General features: G+C 46.9%; 1 protein-coding gene across 3 annotated transcripts in view; it reads right to left on the bottom strand.

Annotated features, from left to right (window-relative positions):
- The window catches only part of LOC142587515 (BPTI/Kunitz domain-containing protein-like), a 66,428-nt gene that overhangs the window by 7,830 nt on the left and 39,185 nt on the right, over positions 1–19,413 (bottom strand). For all 3 annotated transcript variants that reach the window (XM_075698583.1, XM_075698584.1, XM_075698582.1), the window contains 2 exons: positions 15,063–15,269; positions 10,181–10,388 (listed from right to left, as the gene is read on the bottom strand). In XM_075698583.1, the coding sequence (XP_075554698.1) occupies positions 10,181–10,388; positions 15,063–15,269 (415 nt within the window). The remainder of the gene's footprint in view (positions 1–10,180; positions 10,389–15,062; positions 15,270–19,413) is intronic.

Here is a 19,413-nt window from a genome sequence, read left to right as displayed (position 1 = left end):
ATAAAGAAACAACAAAGAATGAAAGTGTCGAACTCAAGAGATAATGTAGAATTCGCGGAACTGTGAAAACTAATCAAAAAGGCGAAAATAAGTGATATTTGAATCTATAATGTGAGAAAGACTGAATAAGCCGTAAGAAATGGATGCAGCGGGAAATCAGTGAGAAGGAAACTTGGCATAGGACAAACCAAGATGTATGCACTAAAAGTTAAGCAGGGTAATATCATCAGCAATGTCGAAGATATAGTAAAAGCAGCGGAAGGATTCTATGCTGACCTTTACAGTACCCAGACCACTCAGGAGCGCTCTATTCAAAACAACAATGAACAGTATACAGAAACTCCTCCTATAACTAGAGATAAGGTCAGAAAGGCCTTGGAAGGCATGAAAGGGGGAAAAGCGGCAGGAGAGGATGGAATAACTGCCGATTTGATCAAAGATGGAGGAGATATAAAGCTGGGGCAACTGGCGGCTGTCTATACGAAGTGTCTATCGACTGCAAGGGTTCCAGAAAATTGGAGAGTTGTTTGGGAAATCAGCCAGCCGTAACATTCCCGCAAAGCCGGAACGGGCCTCCCGTGCCAAATCCCCCACTGAGTGATACGTCTCGTTCATCCAGGACGCCTGGCACTTTGTCATAAAGCCGATCACTACATGACAGTAGCTGAGAAGGTCGTGCAGGTGCTGAAGGGAATGGCAGACGACGCCTTTAACCTCCTCATGTACAAAAGCTGCTCTACAGGTGATGCTATCATCAAAGAGTTCCGACAATTCGAGCAGGCCAAAAGCCGACGCGTCCTGCAACCATTCGCCAGACTTCGCAATACTGCCGCGACGTCGACGTGTGAAGATCAGCCCGTACAGCAGCATGCGTCGCCATCACAGGACGTGGGGTGAATCGTTCGACGTGAATTGGATGCGATGGCGCAACTCAGCTTTCTGTTCGAAGTAGCCCTGATGCTACCCCCTTTTCAGTTCCCCTCCTACACGCGATCGTTGGCCAGGAACTTGAAGACATCGGTCTACATTCTCTCTGTGCTGTCGCCAACCCCAGAGCCAACGAACGCCCTTCTTATATTTTCGCTCCACCCTACCGATGCTTCTTTCCGCGCTATCGCAACACTACTGAGTGCGAACAGCGGACGATCAGCCGGTATGTTTCACCTGTTGCAGCATTGGTCATGTCGCCCGATACTGTCGCAACTTGTCGTCCTCAATACCTCGCACGCTGATCAACCTGAGCCGCTTTGATAGAAATGCGCGCAATGTTTCGCCCACAATCATGTCTAACATGGCCGACAACTCTGCTAGGAACACGTGGTACAGTCGCTCACCATCGCCGTGCGGACACCAATCTCGTTCACCGCAAACACGCCAACCCTCTTCCCGTTCGCCGCAGCCACGTCGCCTTTCCTCCCCTGTGGCTTTCGGCCGCACCCTTTCGGAAAACTAGATAATGAAGCCCTCGGAGGTGGTGCTGCATTGCCTACTATTATACAGCAAATCCTCTGTCTGTGTACACAAAGAGAAGTGTAACTGATGTTAAAATAGAGGGCGTACCTATCTAAGCGCTCATCGACGCTGGAGCACACGTATCTGTGATGAGTACTAGCGTACGTAGACGTTTAAAGAAGCTCCTCACCCCAGCAGCTGCACAAGCGCTCTGTGTGGCCGATGGCGTCATGGTTGTTGTTCTTGGAATGCGCACTGCACGTTTAAGTACAGCCGGCCGCCCTACTTCTGTTCCCTTTGCTGTGATCAACAACTGCCCGCACGATTTTATCCTTAGATTGGCCTTTTTATCCAATAATTCTGCTCTCATCGAGTGCACATCCGGCGTTCTTCAGTTGGAACTGCCTCAACTCGCCGATGCTCCGAGCACCACCCCACCGAAATTGTACTCGCTTCAAGATGTGCCTTTGTCACCAGAGGCAGTCCCTTACGTCGCTTTGACCGCACAGCGACAGGTTTCTGACGGTGAATATGGGCTTGTCCCGGAACGTTGCTGTTCCGCATATGATGCTCATGGTTACTAATAACGACGTCGTTCTCCCGCTTCTGATCTTTCACAGTTTTGATTTCGGCGACAGGCCTTTAGCCCAAACATCTGCTGTTCACCACCGTATAAACATTGGCGACACGAATCCAATTCGTTGGCGTCCCTATCGTGTATCGCGTGCTGAACGTAGAGTCATTCAATTAGAAGTGGACAAAATGCTCCGCAAAGGGTTGATCGAAGAATCAGCCAGCCCTTCTGCTTCGCCTGTCGTCCTTGTGAAAAAAATTATGGTACTTGTCGTTTTTGCCTCGATTATCCCCACTTCAGCAAGATCACGCGCGAAGACCTCTACCGACTACCATGCATCTATGACACCTTGGACTGCTTGCACGGAGCTAAATACTTCTGGTCCTTTGATATTTCATCCTGCTGCTGGCAAATTTCAGTTGATAAAATGGACTGGGAGGAGACGGCTTTCATCACGCCTGATGGTTTATATAAGTTCAAAGTCACGCCCTTTGGCCCATACGATGCTCCTGCGACATCTGGACGTATGATGGACTATCTTCTGCGAGGCGACGAACGGACCTCCTGTCTTTGTTACTGTGCCGATGTTATTGTTTTTTCTCCCATGTTCGGCAGCCACCTTACCCGACTCGTTGCAATTTTTGCTGCGTTACGAAAAACCAGCCTTTAACTGAATACCATGAAAAGTCAATTCGGGCGCCGTCAGATTACCGTGTTGGGACACCTCGTTGACGCATCTGATATGCAATCATATCAGGAAAAACTGCGCCTTTCGCAGTTTCCCTCTGCCGTGTTCTGCTTCTGACATGCGCTGCTTCGTAGCCTGTGTTCCTACTTTCGCCGTTTCGTCAAAAACTTTGCCGACATTGCTCGGCCTTTGACAGATCTTCTAAAGAAGAACAAGCCATTCTATGGGGCCCGGAGCAGGCTGGTGTGTTCGACGCTCTCATCGGGTTTCTGACCATCCCTCCAATACTTGCGCATGTTGATCCACCTGCATCCACCGGAGTCCACACTGACGCAAGCGGCCACAGCATCGGCGCTGTTCTCGCCCAACAGCAGAATGGTACAGAGTGCGTGATAGCTTATGCCAGCCGCCTGCTGTCACCCCTCGAGAGAAATTACTCCATCACCGAGCGGGAGTGCTTTGCTTTAGTTTGGGCTGTCGCCAAGTTCCGGTAATATTTGTACGGCCGCACGTTTTCGGTCCTTACACACCACCACGCCCTCTGCTTGCTATCTTCCTTCCGGGACCCCACACGACGGCTCGGTCGCTGGGCTTTGCGGTTCCAGGAGTTTTCATTTATTGTTAACTACATGTCTGGACGTCGGCACAAGGACGTTGACTGTTTCTTTCCTCACTACGTAGATCCTCCTGATCCTTTGCACATGATCCCGTCACCTGCGTGATGGCTTTTACTGACATGACCGACACGCGCGTTGAACAACGCGACGAATCCTTACAGTCCATCATCGCCGGAGTGCAATCTGGCAGCACCGAGGGTACGTGCCGTATGTTAGTTCTGCACGACGGCATACAGCCGCAATATGAACCCTTGCGGCCCGGAGTCGCTACTTCTCCTTCCTCGTAATCCGCGATCCGTCGTTCAAGAACAAATTCATGATGCACCGACGGCGGGACACCTAGGAGTTTTGCGTACATACGACTGCGTACGACGCCGGTTCTTCTGGCCCGGTTTCTACATCTTTGCGTCGTTATGTCGCAACATGCGAATTGTGTTAGCACCGGAAGAAAACTCCCCTGCCGCCTGTCGGACGACAGCACCCAATTGAAGTTCCTTCTGAACCTATCTTTCGCGTAGGCCTTGACATGCTTGGGTCTTTTGCGACGACGACTTGAGGGAACAAGTGGATCGGGGTCGCTACTGATTACGCGACACGCTACGCAATAACAAAGGCCTTGCGGGCTAGTTGCGCTACTGTCGTCGCCGATTTTCTCCTCCATGACGTCATTCTCCACCATGGTGCACCTCGCCAGTTGCTTACTGACCACGGCCGCTCGTTCTTGTCTCGAGTTGTCGAAGACCTCCTCCGCTCTTGTGGCACTGAGCACATGCTGTCCACCGACTACCACCCACAAGCGAAAGGTCTTACGGAATGTCAACCGAGTACTCAGAGATGCTGTCGATCGCACGTCTCCAACGATCTCTACGGCTGGGACGCCATGTTGGCCTATATAACATTCGCATATAACCTGTCCCGACATGACACTGCAGGATATTCACCCTTTTATCTTTTGTATGGTCGCGACCTCACATTGCCGTTTGACACTACCCTACTTTTTGTGCCACGTATGCAACTGAGTACGCTCGTGAAGTCATCGATCGCGCTCACATGGCGCGTGATGTCGCCCGATCTTGTTTATTAGCCTCGCACCATATACAAAAAACGCGTTACTACGGGTGCTATCGAAATGCTATATTCGCCCCATGTGCTTGGATGCTCCTTTGGTCGCCACGTCGTCGGGTCGGCCTCTCCCAGAGGCTTCGATCTAGCTACAGAGGGCATTATTAAGCCTTGCACCAACCTAACGATGTGAATTACGAGATCTCGCCGTTACAGTTCGATCCATCCTCAAGTCCGCAGCCTGTTGACATCGTGCACGTTTCCCGGCTCTAATCATTGTTCGCTCGCAGTTCTTCGCCTAACAAGCGCCGAGACGGCGCTTCAGCACCCGGGGGTCCTGTTAGGGAAGAATAAAAGAAGACAAAGGACGAAGATCGCGAGACGCTGGCTGCAGCGTGTTGTTTCTGGTTAGCCATCTTGATCAGATTGACTAGGCTTGTATATATATTTTAAATACAGTCTGTCTATACTCGCAACATCCCCGTAACACAATTATTAGGAGCTATTTGTTTAAGTAGAAAGCGCACCCCTCGGCGAAGGCAGACTTGGCACAGGTTTCGGTCACGAAGCGTGCGCCTCCTTAGAACTTTGAGAACGGATGGGCAAGGGTGCAAAAAGTCGTTTAACTTGTTTCGTTGAGTCTTGGCCATACCCCGAAGATCGGTTTTCATTAATCGCTGGGCGATTAGGGTGATTGTTGCCTCTCAAGGACTGAGGGTGATTGCTGATGATGAGGGTGATTGTTGCCTTTAAAGGCCTGCATACGGACAATCACTGAGTCTGTCAATAATCAGCACCGTTGCCTCTACCTCGTAAGAAAGATGGCAGTCGCACTCAGTGTTTTCTTCTGTTTTAGTATCCCCTGTATATATATATATATATGGCTCCCTAGACAAAAAATTTTTTTCTTGATTCATTTCTTTCCCTTTGATAACTTGTGCATGCTTTTAGAATCTTTAAACTAGGCTCATGCAAAGCACCTCTCCTGCTTCAACTTGTTTAAAGTTATTCTGGTTTTTGATGATGGTGATAATGCAGGGATTTGTGGCGCAAGAGCCAGCGTGGCCACAGAGCGCCAAACCAGTGTTAATGAGTTGGAAGTGAAGCGATCAATTACTAGAGGTGGATGTGACGGGGCTGTAAAGTGCCTAAAATACTGTTGTTGCGAAGTGCGTAAAACCTACATGTGGTAAAATTATGGATAATGAAGTGTGCTATTGACACGAAGAATACATTGTGAAAGAATGACGATATACTGAAATATGTAAGAGGCAAAAGTTTTCAAAAAGCAGCACTGCCTTAAGAGAGCTTATCCCTACCCCCCATCCTGCCCAGCCCCAACCCCCCAAGCAATGGGACATTCTTTTGTCCAGCCCCGACCTACCGACCCACCTCACGCTGGCGGCTAGGGGACAGAAACTGCTGCACGCATGTGGGACCTGAGAAGAAGGTTCCACCCCGTCTGGTGCCAGCGCGCACCAACCTTTCCTAAGGGCACAATAAATGTTGATTCTCTCTCTCCCCCTTTAAACGCAAGGATCTAATCGCGATCGAATGATGATTCATTAAATACTATCTGTCGCTGCCCCATGAGAGATACAGGCAGATAGACAGACAGACAAGGAACTTTATTGATGGTCCTGAGAGGCTCCGGTGCCCCCTTTTCAGAGAGGTGATGAAGCCGCGGCCGCTCCCACGTTAGTACAAGAGAGCCAAGGCTCACCACCGCATCGTGAGCTCTCTGGACAGCCCATGCTTGATGTGAAAGCTCGGAACTCTGCAGCGCAGAACTCCACTCTTCGGCGGTACAGCTATGCGGAACTCTCTATACCGAAGGGCGTTCCCCAAGCAAGTGTTCTAAATTACTTCCCTGTCCACAACACGACCAGTCCGAACTAAAAGCTTCTGGATTGATGGAGTGGAATAAAGTCAAGTTTGGATACGATCCTGTCTGAAGCATGCACAGTGGCTTGTGGTCTGTTTAGTTTATCGTGGGAGGGGGTGGGAGAGTAGACTCTCCTGTCAAGGTAGTAGTGCATCGTTACCTCGTTAAAAGTGGAAAGAATGCCTCGGAACTCTACAAGCCTTAGTTCAACAAGACCTCGACACGCATTCGCGTCCGCTCGGTGGGTTAGTGCCGCGCTTGAACGTGCGCGATGTCGTTGAGGTTCGGGAGGGAATCCAGCTAGCAGTCGAGATGTGCCGGGAACCACGTGATAGTATGTGGGCGTGTTACTCTAACGTCGATGATTCATTCTATGAGCTTCTTCGGTGATGGAGCCAGAGCAAAAATGTCCTGACCGTCGCCCTTGACTCGGTGCATATTTGAGTTCTCTCTTCGTCTAGGAGTGCCAAAGCGATCGCTGCCTGCTCCGCACTAGCCGGGGTGGAGCCTCTGATGCAGGCCGCGCAAGTGACCGTGATTGACTGCCGTTGCGACGAAGCCCGATTTGGTCATATACTGAGCCGCGTCAACAAAGCTGACCGTGTGAGGCGATTCCTTGATCTTCCGGAGCAGTGCCACAGCCCGAGATCTGCGTCTGCGCGCTTTGAGTTGCGGATGTATGTTTTTGGGAAAAGGAGCAACCATGATGTTGTCTCTTAGGTGAACCATGAGAGAGAGAAAATAAATCTTCAATGAGCATAAGGATGGCTTGATTTGCAGGAGTGGTTCCCTCTTCACGGGAATCAATGCGCCGTCTTGGCTGCGACCCTGCTCTCAACAAACATAATCTGGTCCGAGAGACGGGAGCTCGACAGCAGCGTCTGCCACTGCTCTTGGGTTTAGGGAGTAGAGGAGGCAAGTCTAGATATTGCTTGCAAAATCTATGACGATGTGCAGGAGTGTTTCTAGCTGCTCGCAATATTTACAGTGTTCGTCATATTGGGCAGGGAACGTGAGATGACGTATCCTTGGGTGCGAGATTGCATTGGTTTTTGCAACAATCTGAGTGATTGTCGCTTGTGTCTTCGTGAGCAGTGGTGGGAGTGTTCGGTTTAATCTGTAGTGGTGAGTGATTTCTTGGTACGTTGTCAGTCTAGTGAGCTCATTTGTATCCTCCACGGTCTGGCGGTCAAGTTTTTGTAATATCTGCGAAACGTTTTTAGCAAGTTTATTGTATTTAGGCATTTCACCTTGAGATACTTATGTATGGAATGAGAGTAAGCTTAGAGTTAAGTATCATGCCTAAAATTGTGCGCTCTTTGTTAACTGGTATTTGCTGTTCATAAATTTCAATAATGGGATCTGCAACATGCGCTTTGTGCCTGGTATAAGGAACACGACTTATGTGAGGGTTCAGTTTGACCCCGTTTTCGTCTGCCGACTAAGGCACTCTGCACTTTGTTCAGGTTCTGTTGTACTTCTCTCTCACACACTGTAAGGTTTCAGTATTTGAAGCCTATTTGTATGCCGTCTACGCGGACGGAATAAAAATAGCTGGTGGTAATGATGCACCAGGCGTGTTTATCTTAACAAAGAAGAACGTGCAACTCAGCACGCCTCCCAGAGGTACACCAGTTTCCTGTATGAATCCATGTGACAGTGCTTTACCCACCTTCACTCCGAATTTAGTTTTGTAGGTAACTTTCTATAACGTTTAACCTATTGTTGCGCATGCCTACCGTCGACAGGTCGCGCAGGAATCACGTAGCACCAAGTTGTATGGTACGCCTTTTCCATATCGACAAACACGGATAAGAGATATTGCTTGTGCATGAAGCCATCACCATGGTTTGCTTCTATGCGTACGTGGTGGTCACTTGTAGACCATTCTTCTCTAAAGGCGCACTGATATAGGTCAAGAGTTTTGTTTGACTTATGGAAATCTACAAGTATTTTTTTTTACTGCAAGAGAATGCAAATTATTTAAGCTGGCTTTGCCTAGTCCGTTCGCTTATCTGCTCGTCCTCTCATCACGACGACTACTGTTGTCGCTATCGGCGTGATATCGCCGATGGAGCCTCGTTGTACCCATAGTCCCGTACACACCATCGCCGTAGGACGAAGTAAGAAAAATTGACCCTAACCCGACACGCCTCATTGTAGCCGTATTCACAATCGCCATATGATGAAGACAAAAATACTGACCATAACCTCCGCTACTGCGACTCGAACCGGTCAGTGCAGCAGTGTGAACATATGAACCAGGCGAGCTAAGCAATGTGCTATCCTACTATGACAGTGCTGCACAATTAGTGCCCAGTTTGCGAATTCACACAGATTCTGAGCGATGAAGCATTGGTGAATCTATTACGGAGGCCAGAATTATCAGTATTGTGGTTAACGAGGATTGCACCACTTTGCGTCGCATAGAAATCGTTGTTGACATAGTGACGGAATGTTGTCGACCGATTCTTCGTCCCCGTGCTCATGACTACAGTGTCGACGGTACGCAAGAGTCTTACATGACAGTCATGCACGTTGAGCTAGGCGGTTGGTGGGAAACAACGTTGGAAACATTGACGGAGACAGTAAACATGGCACTTCAACGCCAGAACGACATCATTTGTTCCGTAGTAGCTGACACAGTGCACAGCCGTCAAGTGCCCGACATAGCAGGTCTACAATAATAACCTGGAAATAAACTTGCTAAATCTTTGTAGTACCGCGCTGTCATCTTGAAAATAACACACCAACCGACAGAAGCAAAGCGCATTTACCTAGAAACTTTCCTGAACAGTGGCGCCATTTGCAGATGTTTGTGTTCATTCCTGCTTCCAACACAGGTTAAAGTAAGAACCATAGTCAGCAAAGGGTGCAAACTTTCTGACAGATAGAAGCTACGTCACACATCAGGACACTATCAGGACTGTTTACTAAGATCGTCTGTATTATTTGTACGCCATCATTACTATAATGCAATAACTAGTTATACGAAGCTGGGAAGGCTGTCTACAATAATAAGCTATCAGCTTTCAACTAATCGTTAACCGCGATTCTCTAAATATTACCGGAATGCAAGAGAGATCAGAAGGAGCAAGAGATACCAGCTTAAGGGTAGCAAGATCTTGCTGATCACTGTACTGTACTTAATGAGCGATTGTTTAGAACCGTTTGCAAAAAAATTATGATGCTATGAGAGCTTGAATTTTACTTTGAGGCAGTTCCTGATGAGCCGACTGCCTGTTACCAAAAATAGGGCTGCCTCGGATGGTATTTAACACATGACCTTCATTGCTCATTCTGCGCTGTGGTACCAATAAGAAATTGGCAACGAATTGTCCAAGATATTTATAGGGTATGCGTTAAGCGCCAACTATACAATGAAAGAAGTAGTGCAATATAAAAAGTACACCAACGAACACGCGCGTACTTATGCAGTGTTAGCTAACCCCCTCATAACTGATTCATGATATTGGAAGCTTTCAGTACGTTCCGTTCTCTTGTTACACAGTGAGAAAAATTTTAGGGGAGTATAAATGCTGCATAGTGAATTCGGAAGGATGACCTGGTCGTTAGCTAGTTTATTTACATCGGTTAGTTTATTACACAGGCGCTTGTGCTACTACATTTTATAAAAAATTGCAAAGCGAAAAAAATTACGCCGAGACGAGAAGGTTACTAAGTTTGCGCTGAATTTCATTGTCGCATTGTTTGCATTGTGGCTGTACTTCAAGAGCATAGAGAGAACCAACTTATTTTTAACTACACGTTAAGGTTCAACTAGATAGGTTTCCTTAACGACGGATCGTGTTAGAATTTGGATAAAGTAAGCTTTTATATTCATAACAATGTGAATGACGGTTACTTATTTCGTGATGAACTTCTCATTATAGGAAACTTACTCGCATTCCATGAGACACATCGATAGGGTGGTGAAAAAGTTAGAGTCTGGTGGTGCTGGAGGTCCACAGAACTTAAAAGACTTGCATGCCCTCGAACTGATGTCATAGTAAAACGCATCCAATTCGTAGTTTCGTTGTCTCCAGCTTCGAGTCTTTACTGTCTCGCATCCGCCAGGGTGAGGTTTTGCACAGAATGCAGCTGCTTCACCTGCATAGTTGCAACGGAGAAATGGATACGTTTCATTCGGAGACTCAGCTGTCTGCGCGTGCTGCCTTGGTTCAAAATGGTCGAACCAAGTTGTAAACTATGTAATATAAGTGCGTAAGTAGGCTCGAGTACTTGAGCTTTAATAGGTACGGTAACGAGCTGTAGATGACGGCTTCTTGGTTGCTAGAAACTGCAGTTCTTTGAGAATTGGAAAGTATGGTTTGTGCATGTGCGATAATGTTGCCGAAAATAAACGCGAATAGCATAAGGCTTAAGAGTTCCGTTTGCAGTTGTGGCAGTGCATGCTATGTCCGCTAGACTTCATATCAGACGCGGAATTTGGGTTCCACAGCCCACTTGGCGATCGTACACCTACGTAGCTGTACGATGCACACTGTGCAGCTTTTAGTCTGCTTCATGCTTTAGTGTTCGCGTTTTGTTTGTACATAAAAGTAGATGTCAATGCACTCGACCAGTAGCCAAAGCAGACGTGACGAGGGGGTGGCGTGATAAGGTTGGTTTTGCGCTTTGACTGTGTTTAATGGCAAATGATGGGCTCACAGGTTGCACCCCATTTCAATTCATCGGTGTGCTAGCTACTGCCGTCAGCTCTCTCTCTTTCTCTTGAGTGCTTTTGGAGACATTGCTGAAATGGAGCAGTCCTGAGGGTCGAAAAGTTATACGCACACACGCCGAAGCCTAAATATCCCGCTTCAAACTATACTCCGTTCCATGCATGGCAGTCAACGCTGTGAAAACTATGCACGAAGTTCGGTCAATAAATGTCATCACTCCGCGTGTTCCCTCCATGATTTGCTTCGCGCCAACAGCCTCGCGCGTGCAGGCACGCGAGGCTCCCCGCGACGGGTTGCAAATAAAAAACCGAAAAGAACAATAAAAATAAAAAAATCATCTAAAACAACACAATAACAGCTGTATCTTACTGTGTGTTTGTTTCTAAGGATTAAAATTTGTTTTATTCAATACTGAGCCTATATAGAAACAGTTGCGCAAAACTGCGGTCAAAAAACGTCGAATCAAGTGCGAGCGAAGCCACTGCAAGAAGTCCCTTTAGTCTCCACAGTGTTGATTGCTGTGTATGTAACGGAGTATAATAACACGTTTTTATTTTCGTATAGTTCGTTGTCAGTGACTGAATCGTGAGAGCTTTTCTGATTCTAGGGTTCAGCACGCGAGGCACTCCAGGTGCGCTTACCCAGCAAATGCACGAGAGAAATGTGACAGCGCACACGAAGGACGTACTCCACCCGTCAGCGTTCAATCGGGTAAGTCCATCGAGGTGTTTTAGGGCGATGAGCAATAACAGGCTGTCCAGCGATTGCCACCAAGCGATCGCGTGCCGCGATAGTCACATCGTCGCTGGTCGCCCATACGTAGTCGTGTCGCACGCGAACTTGCACACACAGATCGCCTACCACGCTCATCCGCCGTGCAACGCATTATTTCCTGACAACACTGCTTCCCGACCTCTTCCGACAAAGAAAGAAGACCAGTATGGTAGTACCACTAATTATAATGTGACAGGCAGAGCACTTAAGCGCACAAAAGGTTTCATAAAACAGAGGGATAAATTATCTGACGGCGTCCGTAATAAATATCATACAGAGTATTCTAATGATAACTGGCAGTTATCATTCAGACTGACATTGCGTGCTCATAAACATAACATACTTGTTCGGCTGATCCCTCATGTGGAGCTCTGGTAAACAATTGTAGACGTTATTCTTTGCCAACATAGGCTTCTTCAAAACTGTTCCGAGTTGCATAGTCCGTGAAGAAAAAGAAGCGTTGCGCGCGAAGTGAACGGGCACGGTGAAAGTAAAACCAATGGGCCCTATAACGAGAAGCTATTGCAATTTGTTTCTTTTCCAAATTTGCCATTAGCCCTCCACGATTCGACAAAAATGTGTCGGGCAATTCAAACTAAGCTATTGCAATTTGTTTCTTTTCCAAATTTGCCACTAGCCATATGGGATTCGGCAAAAATGCACCGGGCCACCCGAACTTCACCTGCATATCACGCGTCGTCACGAAAACCGCAAACACTGCCCATGCGATATAACGTATACACACTGATCATGCATGATTTGGCCGAACAAAACAAGGATATCTGTTTCCGATTCTACAATTTTTTCACCATTCGCTCTCCGCTGTTGGTCAACATGTTTCAGGCTGTGCCAAGTTCGCCGATATGTCAGGTAAAGTCACAGAAAACTGCGAAAACTCACCAGGTAAAAGTAACGTATACGCACCAGAGACTCATTAATATGCGCAAGGAAACTTAATGTATTTTTTTTTCGAAATAACCTGAGACTTCTATTTTCTCAAAGGAACAAAGGATGGTATCCCGCCGACCGCTCCGGCATTTACTACTCAGGGCAATCGGCGATTATGGATATCTCTGAATATAATGAGAATTGTTGTGTGAAACTACTGCGTTGTAGAGCCGTTTCCACACGTATACGACATTGTTCTGCCAACTCTTCTTCGCAGAGCATCTTTCTAGCGGCATTTTTAAGCTTCGCTACGAACTCCTAAGGACCGTGAGCAACATACCTAGGTCCAAGCTATTATTGAACATGGGCCACTGGGTCGGGCTGGAAAGTATGATGACGACGACTTGACAAGAGTTAGATCACGAAGCTAGAACTACCCCTGAGGGATCACGACCAAGGTCACCTGCGTGATTGCCTATGAACTTGGCTTACTTGGTCAGTGTAAGAGGATATTTAGAATAAAATTTAAAAAATGGGGTTTTCGTGCCGAAACTAAGATCTGATTATGAGGCACACTGTAGTCAAGGTCTCCGAAATTTGGACCACCTGACAGACAGACAGACAGACAGACAGACAGACAGACAGACAGACAGACAGACAGACAGACAGACAGACACAGACAGACAGACAGACAGACAGACAGACAGACAGACAGACAGACAGACAGACAGACAGACAGACAGACAGACAGACAGACAGACAGACAGACAGACAGACAGACAGAGGCCCAAACGGCTGAAGTAGCCAAAAATGTGAATGCTATCAAACCTTTGAAGGAGAAAATGCTGTCTGCTTTCATAGCAAGCTAAAGTGACTGCCTATAAACTCGCAGTGCGTTTGATTGGGCTGCTCAGACAACGCTGCCCATCACTGCCTGGTGTTTTCCTCGCCTGTTACGTAAATTTGACGTCAGAACATTGGAATAAGCTCAAAGTGGAATAGCTTGGCGGTATATGGTCTCACGGTCACTAAATTTAGGTGATTCCTCTCGCTCGATTCTATTCCTTTATCATCATCTTGCTTTCTTTAGAGCGCTGCTTGGACGACTGACTAGGGAGTTAAAGAATAGCATTGGGATACAATTCCTGTAAGATTCACTGGCCAGGTTTTGTATTCGTGCTCGTTCTTGTGCTAGTCTACCCCTTTCCCCAGCACAGGGTAGCCAACCGGCACTAACGCTGGCTACCCTGTTTTCCTTCACTTTTGTCTCTTTCTCCCTCTGTCGTCGTATGGATCACTTGAGCGCTATAATGTAAAACTTTTCCAAGCCTTTTCTATTTCGTTTCTGCAGTCAGCCCTCCACGACTGGTCAAACCGTTTCTGGTCACGCCCACATCGCCTGTCTGTCCCGTGATGTCACAAAAAACATGAAAACGCCCCATGTTATATGACGTGTACACATCGATTATGCACGACTATGACAAACAAATAAAAACTAACCATTTCCGATTCTGCACTTTCTTTGCCATTAGTCATCCGCTATTGGTCAACCGTTTTCTGGCTGCGCTCACTTAGCCTGTCTCACGCGACGTCAAAAAAAAAAAAAAAACAAGTCGCTAACTTAGCACGTCAAAGTGACATGTACGCAGTATATATGGATTAATATGCCGAACAATATCGATTATTTCTTCGGAATAGCCGGAGACTATCCTATTCAAAAAAGAATAAAAGGTGCCTGCCTACCAATCACTCGGACATTGGCTGCTGAGAGATGCCGGGGAGAATAAATTTATTGGCCTTTAATAAAAATTTTGGCACCGGCAAAAACATTCTCGCACCTTTTCGGCACGCTTAAGACATCGCTCTGCCAACACTTCTTCGCTGAGGTTCCGTTTTAGTGGCATTTTTAACATTTCATTTCACGCTGTCGCTATTGTCGATCTACCACGGCAAACTAATAAAGAAAACTCCCTCCATAGCTGTGTGCTCCTCGCCTCTTCTCGGTCAATTTGATAGGAAAAACCCGTCAAGGTAAGCAATGTTATTCGTTCTGAAAGCAAACAAAAGTGGACTCCTATAAGCACGGATAGCGTTTTATTTGTCGGCTAAAACGACGCTGCGGATCAACGCTCGATGCTTGCGTCGGTGGTTACTTCAGTTTGATGTCAGGAGATCGCCTTTCAAGTGTCAAAGTACTTAACGTACTCTGACACTCAGTTTTACTTAACGTAGGACGGCGTTAAATACTTTCACTTGTACTTGTTAAGTACTTTTGTTACGTGCTTGTTAAGTACTTGTTAAGTACTTTGATGTATGCCAGACTTGTCCGTAAGAGAAAACTTCAGCTGGACATATATTAGCGAAGGCGGCCTGCTAATTAGCACTTCCGAATGAAAATCTTTGTGAATGTGAAAAAATTAGCATCCCAAATACGTACCTTCGTTGCAGTTGAGTGCGCATGCGTAGCGTGTTTCGTACACACCCCTGGAAAGGCACCCATTCCAGTAAAACTTTTGACACATGTTCGCGGTTTTGTTGAAGAAGTATTTGTTTATATTTGCGGTGCAGTCCCCCACTGGTTCCATTTGTGGCTCGTCACAACTGTATCTCCACAGTGTTCTTAATAGCTTGAGTGCCGTCGGATCTGAAGGAAACAACCAAGATCAGCTGTACTACATCATACCAATAGCGCACATGTAAGAACAAGAACTACCGATTAATATGTGCACGACATATTATCAGAAAATTTAAATCCGAGTCGCGAAGAACCATCGGGTCTATTCTGCCACCCCTCAGAACCACAGGTGCCCGAAATGAGCCCGGGGCCCTGCACTGTGCCGTCCGAAACGCCAATGTTCTACCTACCAAACGTAAAATTGTAGAGAAATTATGCCAAAAATGCCATTATGTTCTTAACGGCCTTGGAAAACCACGCTAAAATTACAGATTCTGAGCTTTACGTGTGAATAAATGCATCTCTCAAGATTGAGTTATAAGCTACGAGTTGTGGCGAAATGCTAGAGCTTCGAAAAAAGAACATAATTTAGTAAAAAAAAAGTTTGTCTTGTTATATTCAGTAGGCAGGAAAACGGTAAAAAGCCCTTGAAATTTACCTCATGTATTGACGTGTATTGCAATAATTGTTGACGTGACTGCGAGATATGAACCGCGATGCCACAAATTATGTCATCTTTTAAGTGTAGTATGTTTCATGTAAACACGAATGAAACTACCCCAAAGGGCGCCTCTCTGCGAAGCAAGCTCCACAGGTGTTGATGTTTGCGTGACCTTAAATATCTTTTTTGTTTCAGAAACTACACAAGCATGTCCTCATTCACTAATACTCAGGAAGTATGACTGCCACCAACGAAATGAATCGGCTTGTTTCCTCTATTTTTTGGGGTAGCACACGGGATGTGGTTACCCCTTCTTTCTATGCGATCTGAAAGATTGCGCGAGCTAGAAGTCGGACTGATCCGCGCAACCTGCTTTCATAGTTACACTGTGATTTATGTCATGTGTTCATAAATCGTCGTGTCATTCTCTACGCGTATATATTCTAATGAAGTGGCAAGCACCGAGGCCTTGAGGGATTAAACAAAGCTGTACAGAAGCTGTTTCCTGTAATGAACGGAGGTGTACCGCTGAAGGGAATTTTTTAATGCGTATGCATTTACATACCTACCCAACCAGGAAACCCGCCTGTCTGCTTATCCATTTGTCCCACCGCTTGTCACATAAGACGATCGCTTTCAAGATAGGGCGCAGAGCAGCGAGCGAATCGGCCCCTTCGTACTGTCTCTCACTTCAATACAAACTGAGCGGCGAGAGCACAGCGCGCAAGAACCTATCAGCACACGGCGCACTCTGTCCCCGCGGCAGATCGCTTTCAAGATAGGGCTCGCGTGCGCGCGCCATCCGCAGCCACCCTCAGAATACGGTTGATCACGGTTGATTATGGTGCACACTGAGAAGAGCCATCGTCATCGGCGACGCCTACGTATGAGGACTACAAAACGTGAAGCTGTTCAGTTAGGTCACGTACCACATCGTGCATCGGCTAGTGCTCATCTTCCACGAAGCAGCGACATCATCCAAATGCACCTTCATACAATGTGAAGATAAAGAAGAAGCGCAACAGGAAGAACCAAATAATAGAGTCTACATAAATGATGTTGTCTATACTTGCTTCATTCACAAAATATCTCTCGTCATTCGATCTGACGTCCACGTCCTCTGGGAGTTATAACGCGAGTGGACATTGCTGCTAATCCCCTCTTCGTCCTCTCACGCTAGTCTCAGTTAACATTTCGGTGTTGCAACCAGGCTTTTCCGCTTCCCTATTCTCCTTCGGTGTTTCTCGCAATTAGACTAAACACGGCAGCATACGCCAAAGAAACAGCAGGTGATTAGTAGGAAGTGTTTACGCATAATTGAGATAACTGCCACAGGAGATTCTGCACATATTTTTTTTCCGTGTTAGGCATCATGGAGCTTGGCTTGGCTAGTAGGAAGAAAGGCTTCGTAAAATTCCTTGCCTTGTTTGACTTCCAAATTCACTGGAGGCCTTGACGCAGTGGTCTGCCGTGGCGAGCTGTCTCTCTGCGCACATTGAACTCAGACACTCTCAACGTGCCGACTTGAAGATGCTTCCGAGAAATCGTTTCATCACTGCAAATTACGTATGCGTGCGATTGTACGACAAAAGAACGGGGTTAACTTATACCTATATACGCTCTCTTGGGCGCTTTTTCACAGCGCATGCGTATTTGTTTCTACGCAGCAGCGAGAGTTAGCTGCAGGGACTTTTCAATTTTGTCCCTTCTTCACAGCGGTCATTTCAGTTTTGTAGAATTTCCACAACGTAGCGAGCTCTTACCTTGTCAGCCTTCTTCGGATACACATGTGAAAATGAAGCAAAAATTAAAATTAAATTATGGTGTTTTGCGTGCCGAAACCACGTTCTGATTATGAGGCACGCCATAGTGGAGGACTCTGGAAATTTTGACCACCTGGGGTTCTTTAACGTGCCCCTAAATCTATGTACACGGGTGTTTTCGCATTTCGCCCCCATCGAAATGCGGCCATCATGGCCGGAATTCGATCCCGCGGCCTTGTGCTCAGCAGCCCCAACACTATACCCACTGAGTGGAAATGAAGCAGGTCGATGGAATTAACGCGATTGTGTACTGCGCTTCATGAAAAAATCGGTGCGCTGTACGTACATGACGCAATCATGGTCACGCAAATTTTCTGGGCGAGATCGAGCAGCTTTGCCGTTTTGTGTTAGTTTCGTGTAGGGTGCATCGACATCAGTCCTGCCATTCAGCGTGGAGACACCCGTTGACCCTGTCAGTGGCGAAAGCGCAGGCGGCATATTCGTCCTCTTTGGCGTGGTCATGCGCTGCTGTTGGTGCTTCCCGGACGCCTTTCTTCAGTGTTTTCGGCTAGCTTTCTGTCTCTCTCTCTCTCTCTCTCTCTGTGTGTGTGTGTGTGTGTGTGTGTGATTTGCACGCGTGTGTGCGTTTGTTTGTGTGTGCTCATGTAGCTACGTGTCAGTATGCGCGTGCTACATGTGTGCATGCATTTGTGCGTGTACGAATACACAGTATGCACAATTGTGTACAAATACAAAGCGTGTAAGTGCGTGCTTGTGGACATGAGCCTGCGTGTGTACGCGTGCTTGTGCGTGCACAAATACACAGTATGCAGGAGCGTGCACGTACATGCAGTGTGTAGGAGCCTGTTCGTGTGTTTCTGCGCATAGAAATACAGTGCGTGGGATCGTGTTTTCGTGTTTGTACGTGCGCGTACAAATACGCGGTGTGTAGGTGCGTGTTTGTGTGTACGTGCGGGTACGAATACAGTGTGTATGGGCGTGTTTTTGTGTATGTGCGTGTACAAATGCGTAGTTTGTAGGTGCGTGTGTGTACAAATACGCAGTGCGTAATTACGTTTGGATGTGCGTGCACAATTACACAGTATGTAGGAGCGTGTTTATGTATGTGCGTGTACAAACACGCAGTGTTTAGGTGCGCGTTAATGTGTGTTGGCATGTAAAAAATACGTAGTCTGTAAGAGCGTGCTTGTGTGTTTGTGCGTGTACAAATACGTAGTATGTGGGTGCGTGTTTGTGTGTATGTATGTGCGTGTGCAAATACACAGTGTGCAGGAGCGTGTTTGTGTGCATGTGCGTGTATAAATGCACAGTTTTAGGAGCGTGTTTGTGTGCATGTGCGTGCATGTGTACGCGTGTTTGTGCGTGTAGGAATACGGAATGTGTAGCAACGAGTTCGTGTGTTTGTGTGTGTTTGTACGCATGTTTGTGCGTGCAAAAATATACAGTGTGAAGGAGCGTGTTTGTGTGAATGTGCGTGCAGCTGTACGTGTATTTTCCCGTGTATGAATAAATAGCGCGCAGGAGCGTCTTTGTGTGTCGTGTGTATGCGTGCACAAATGCGCTGTGAGTAGGTGCGTGTTTGTGTACATGTGCGGGCACAAGGATGTACTGTTTGCGTGCGTGCGTGCGTACGCGTTATTGTGTGTACAAATATGTAGTGTATAGGTGTGTGTTTGTGTGTATGTACGTGTACAAATAAGTAGTGTGTAGTGTGTGTGTTTGCCTGTATGTGCGTTTACAAATACGTAGTGTGTAGGTGCGTGCGTGGGCCTGCGTTTGTGCGTGCATAAATCCACAATATGTAGGCGCTTGTTTCGGTGCATGTCCGTGTACAAATACAACGTATGTAATTGAGTGCGTGTGTACGCGTTTGTGCTTGTATAGATAC

Source organism: Dermacentor variabilis, chromosome 7 (genome assembly GCF_050947875.1).
Source record: "Dermacentor variabilis isolate Ectoservices chromosome 7, ASM5094787v1, whole genome shotgun sequence".
In the NCBI taxonomy this organism is placed as follows: domain Eukaryota; kingdom Metazoa; phylum Arthropoda; class Arachnida; order Ixodida; family Ixodidae; genus Dermacentor; species Dermacentor variabilis.
Note: the sequence above shows the minus strand (reverse complement) of the source record. Positions and strands in the feature narration are given on the sequence as shown.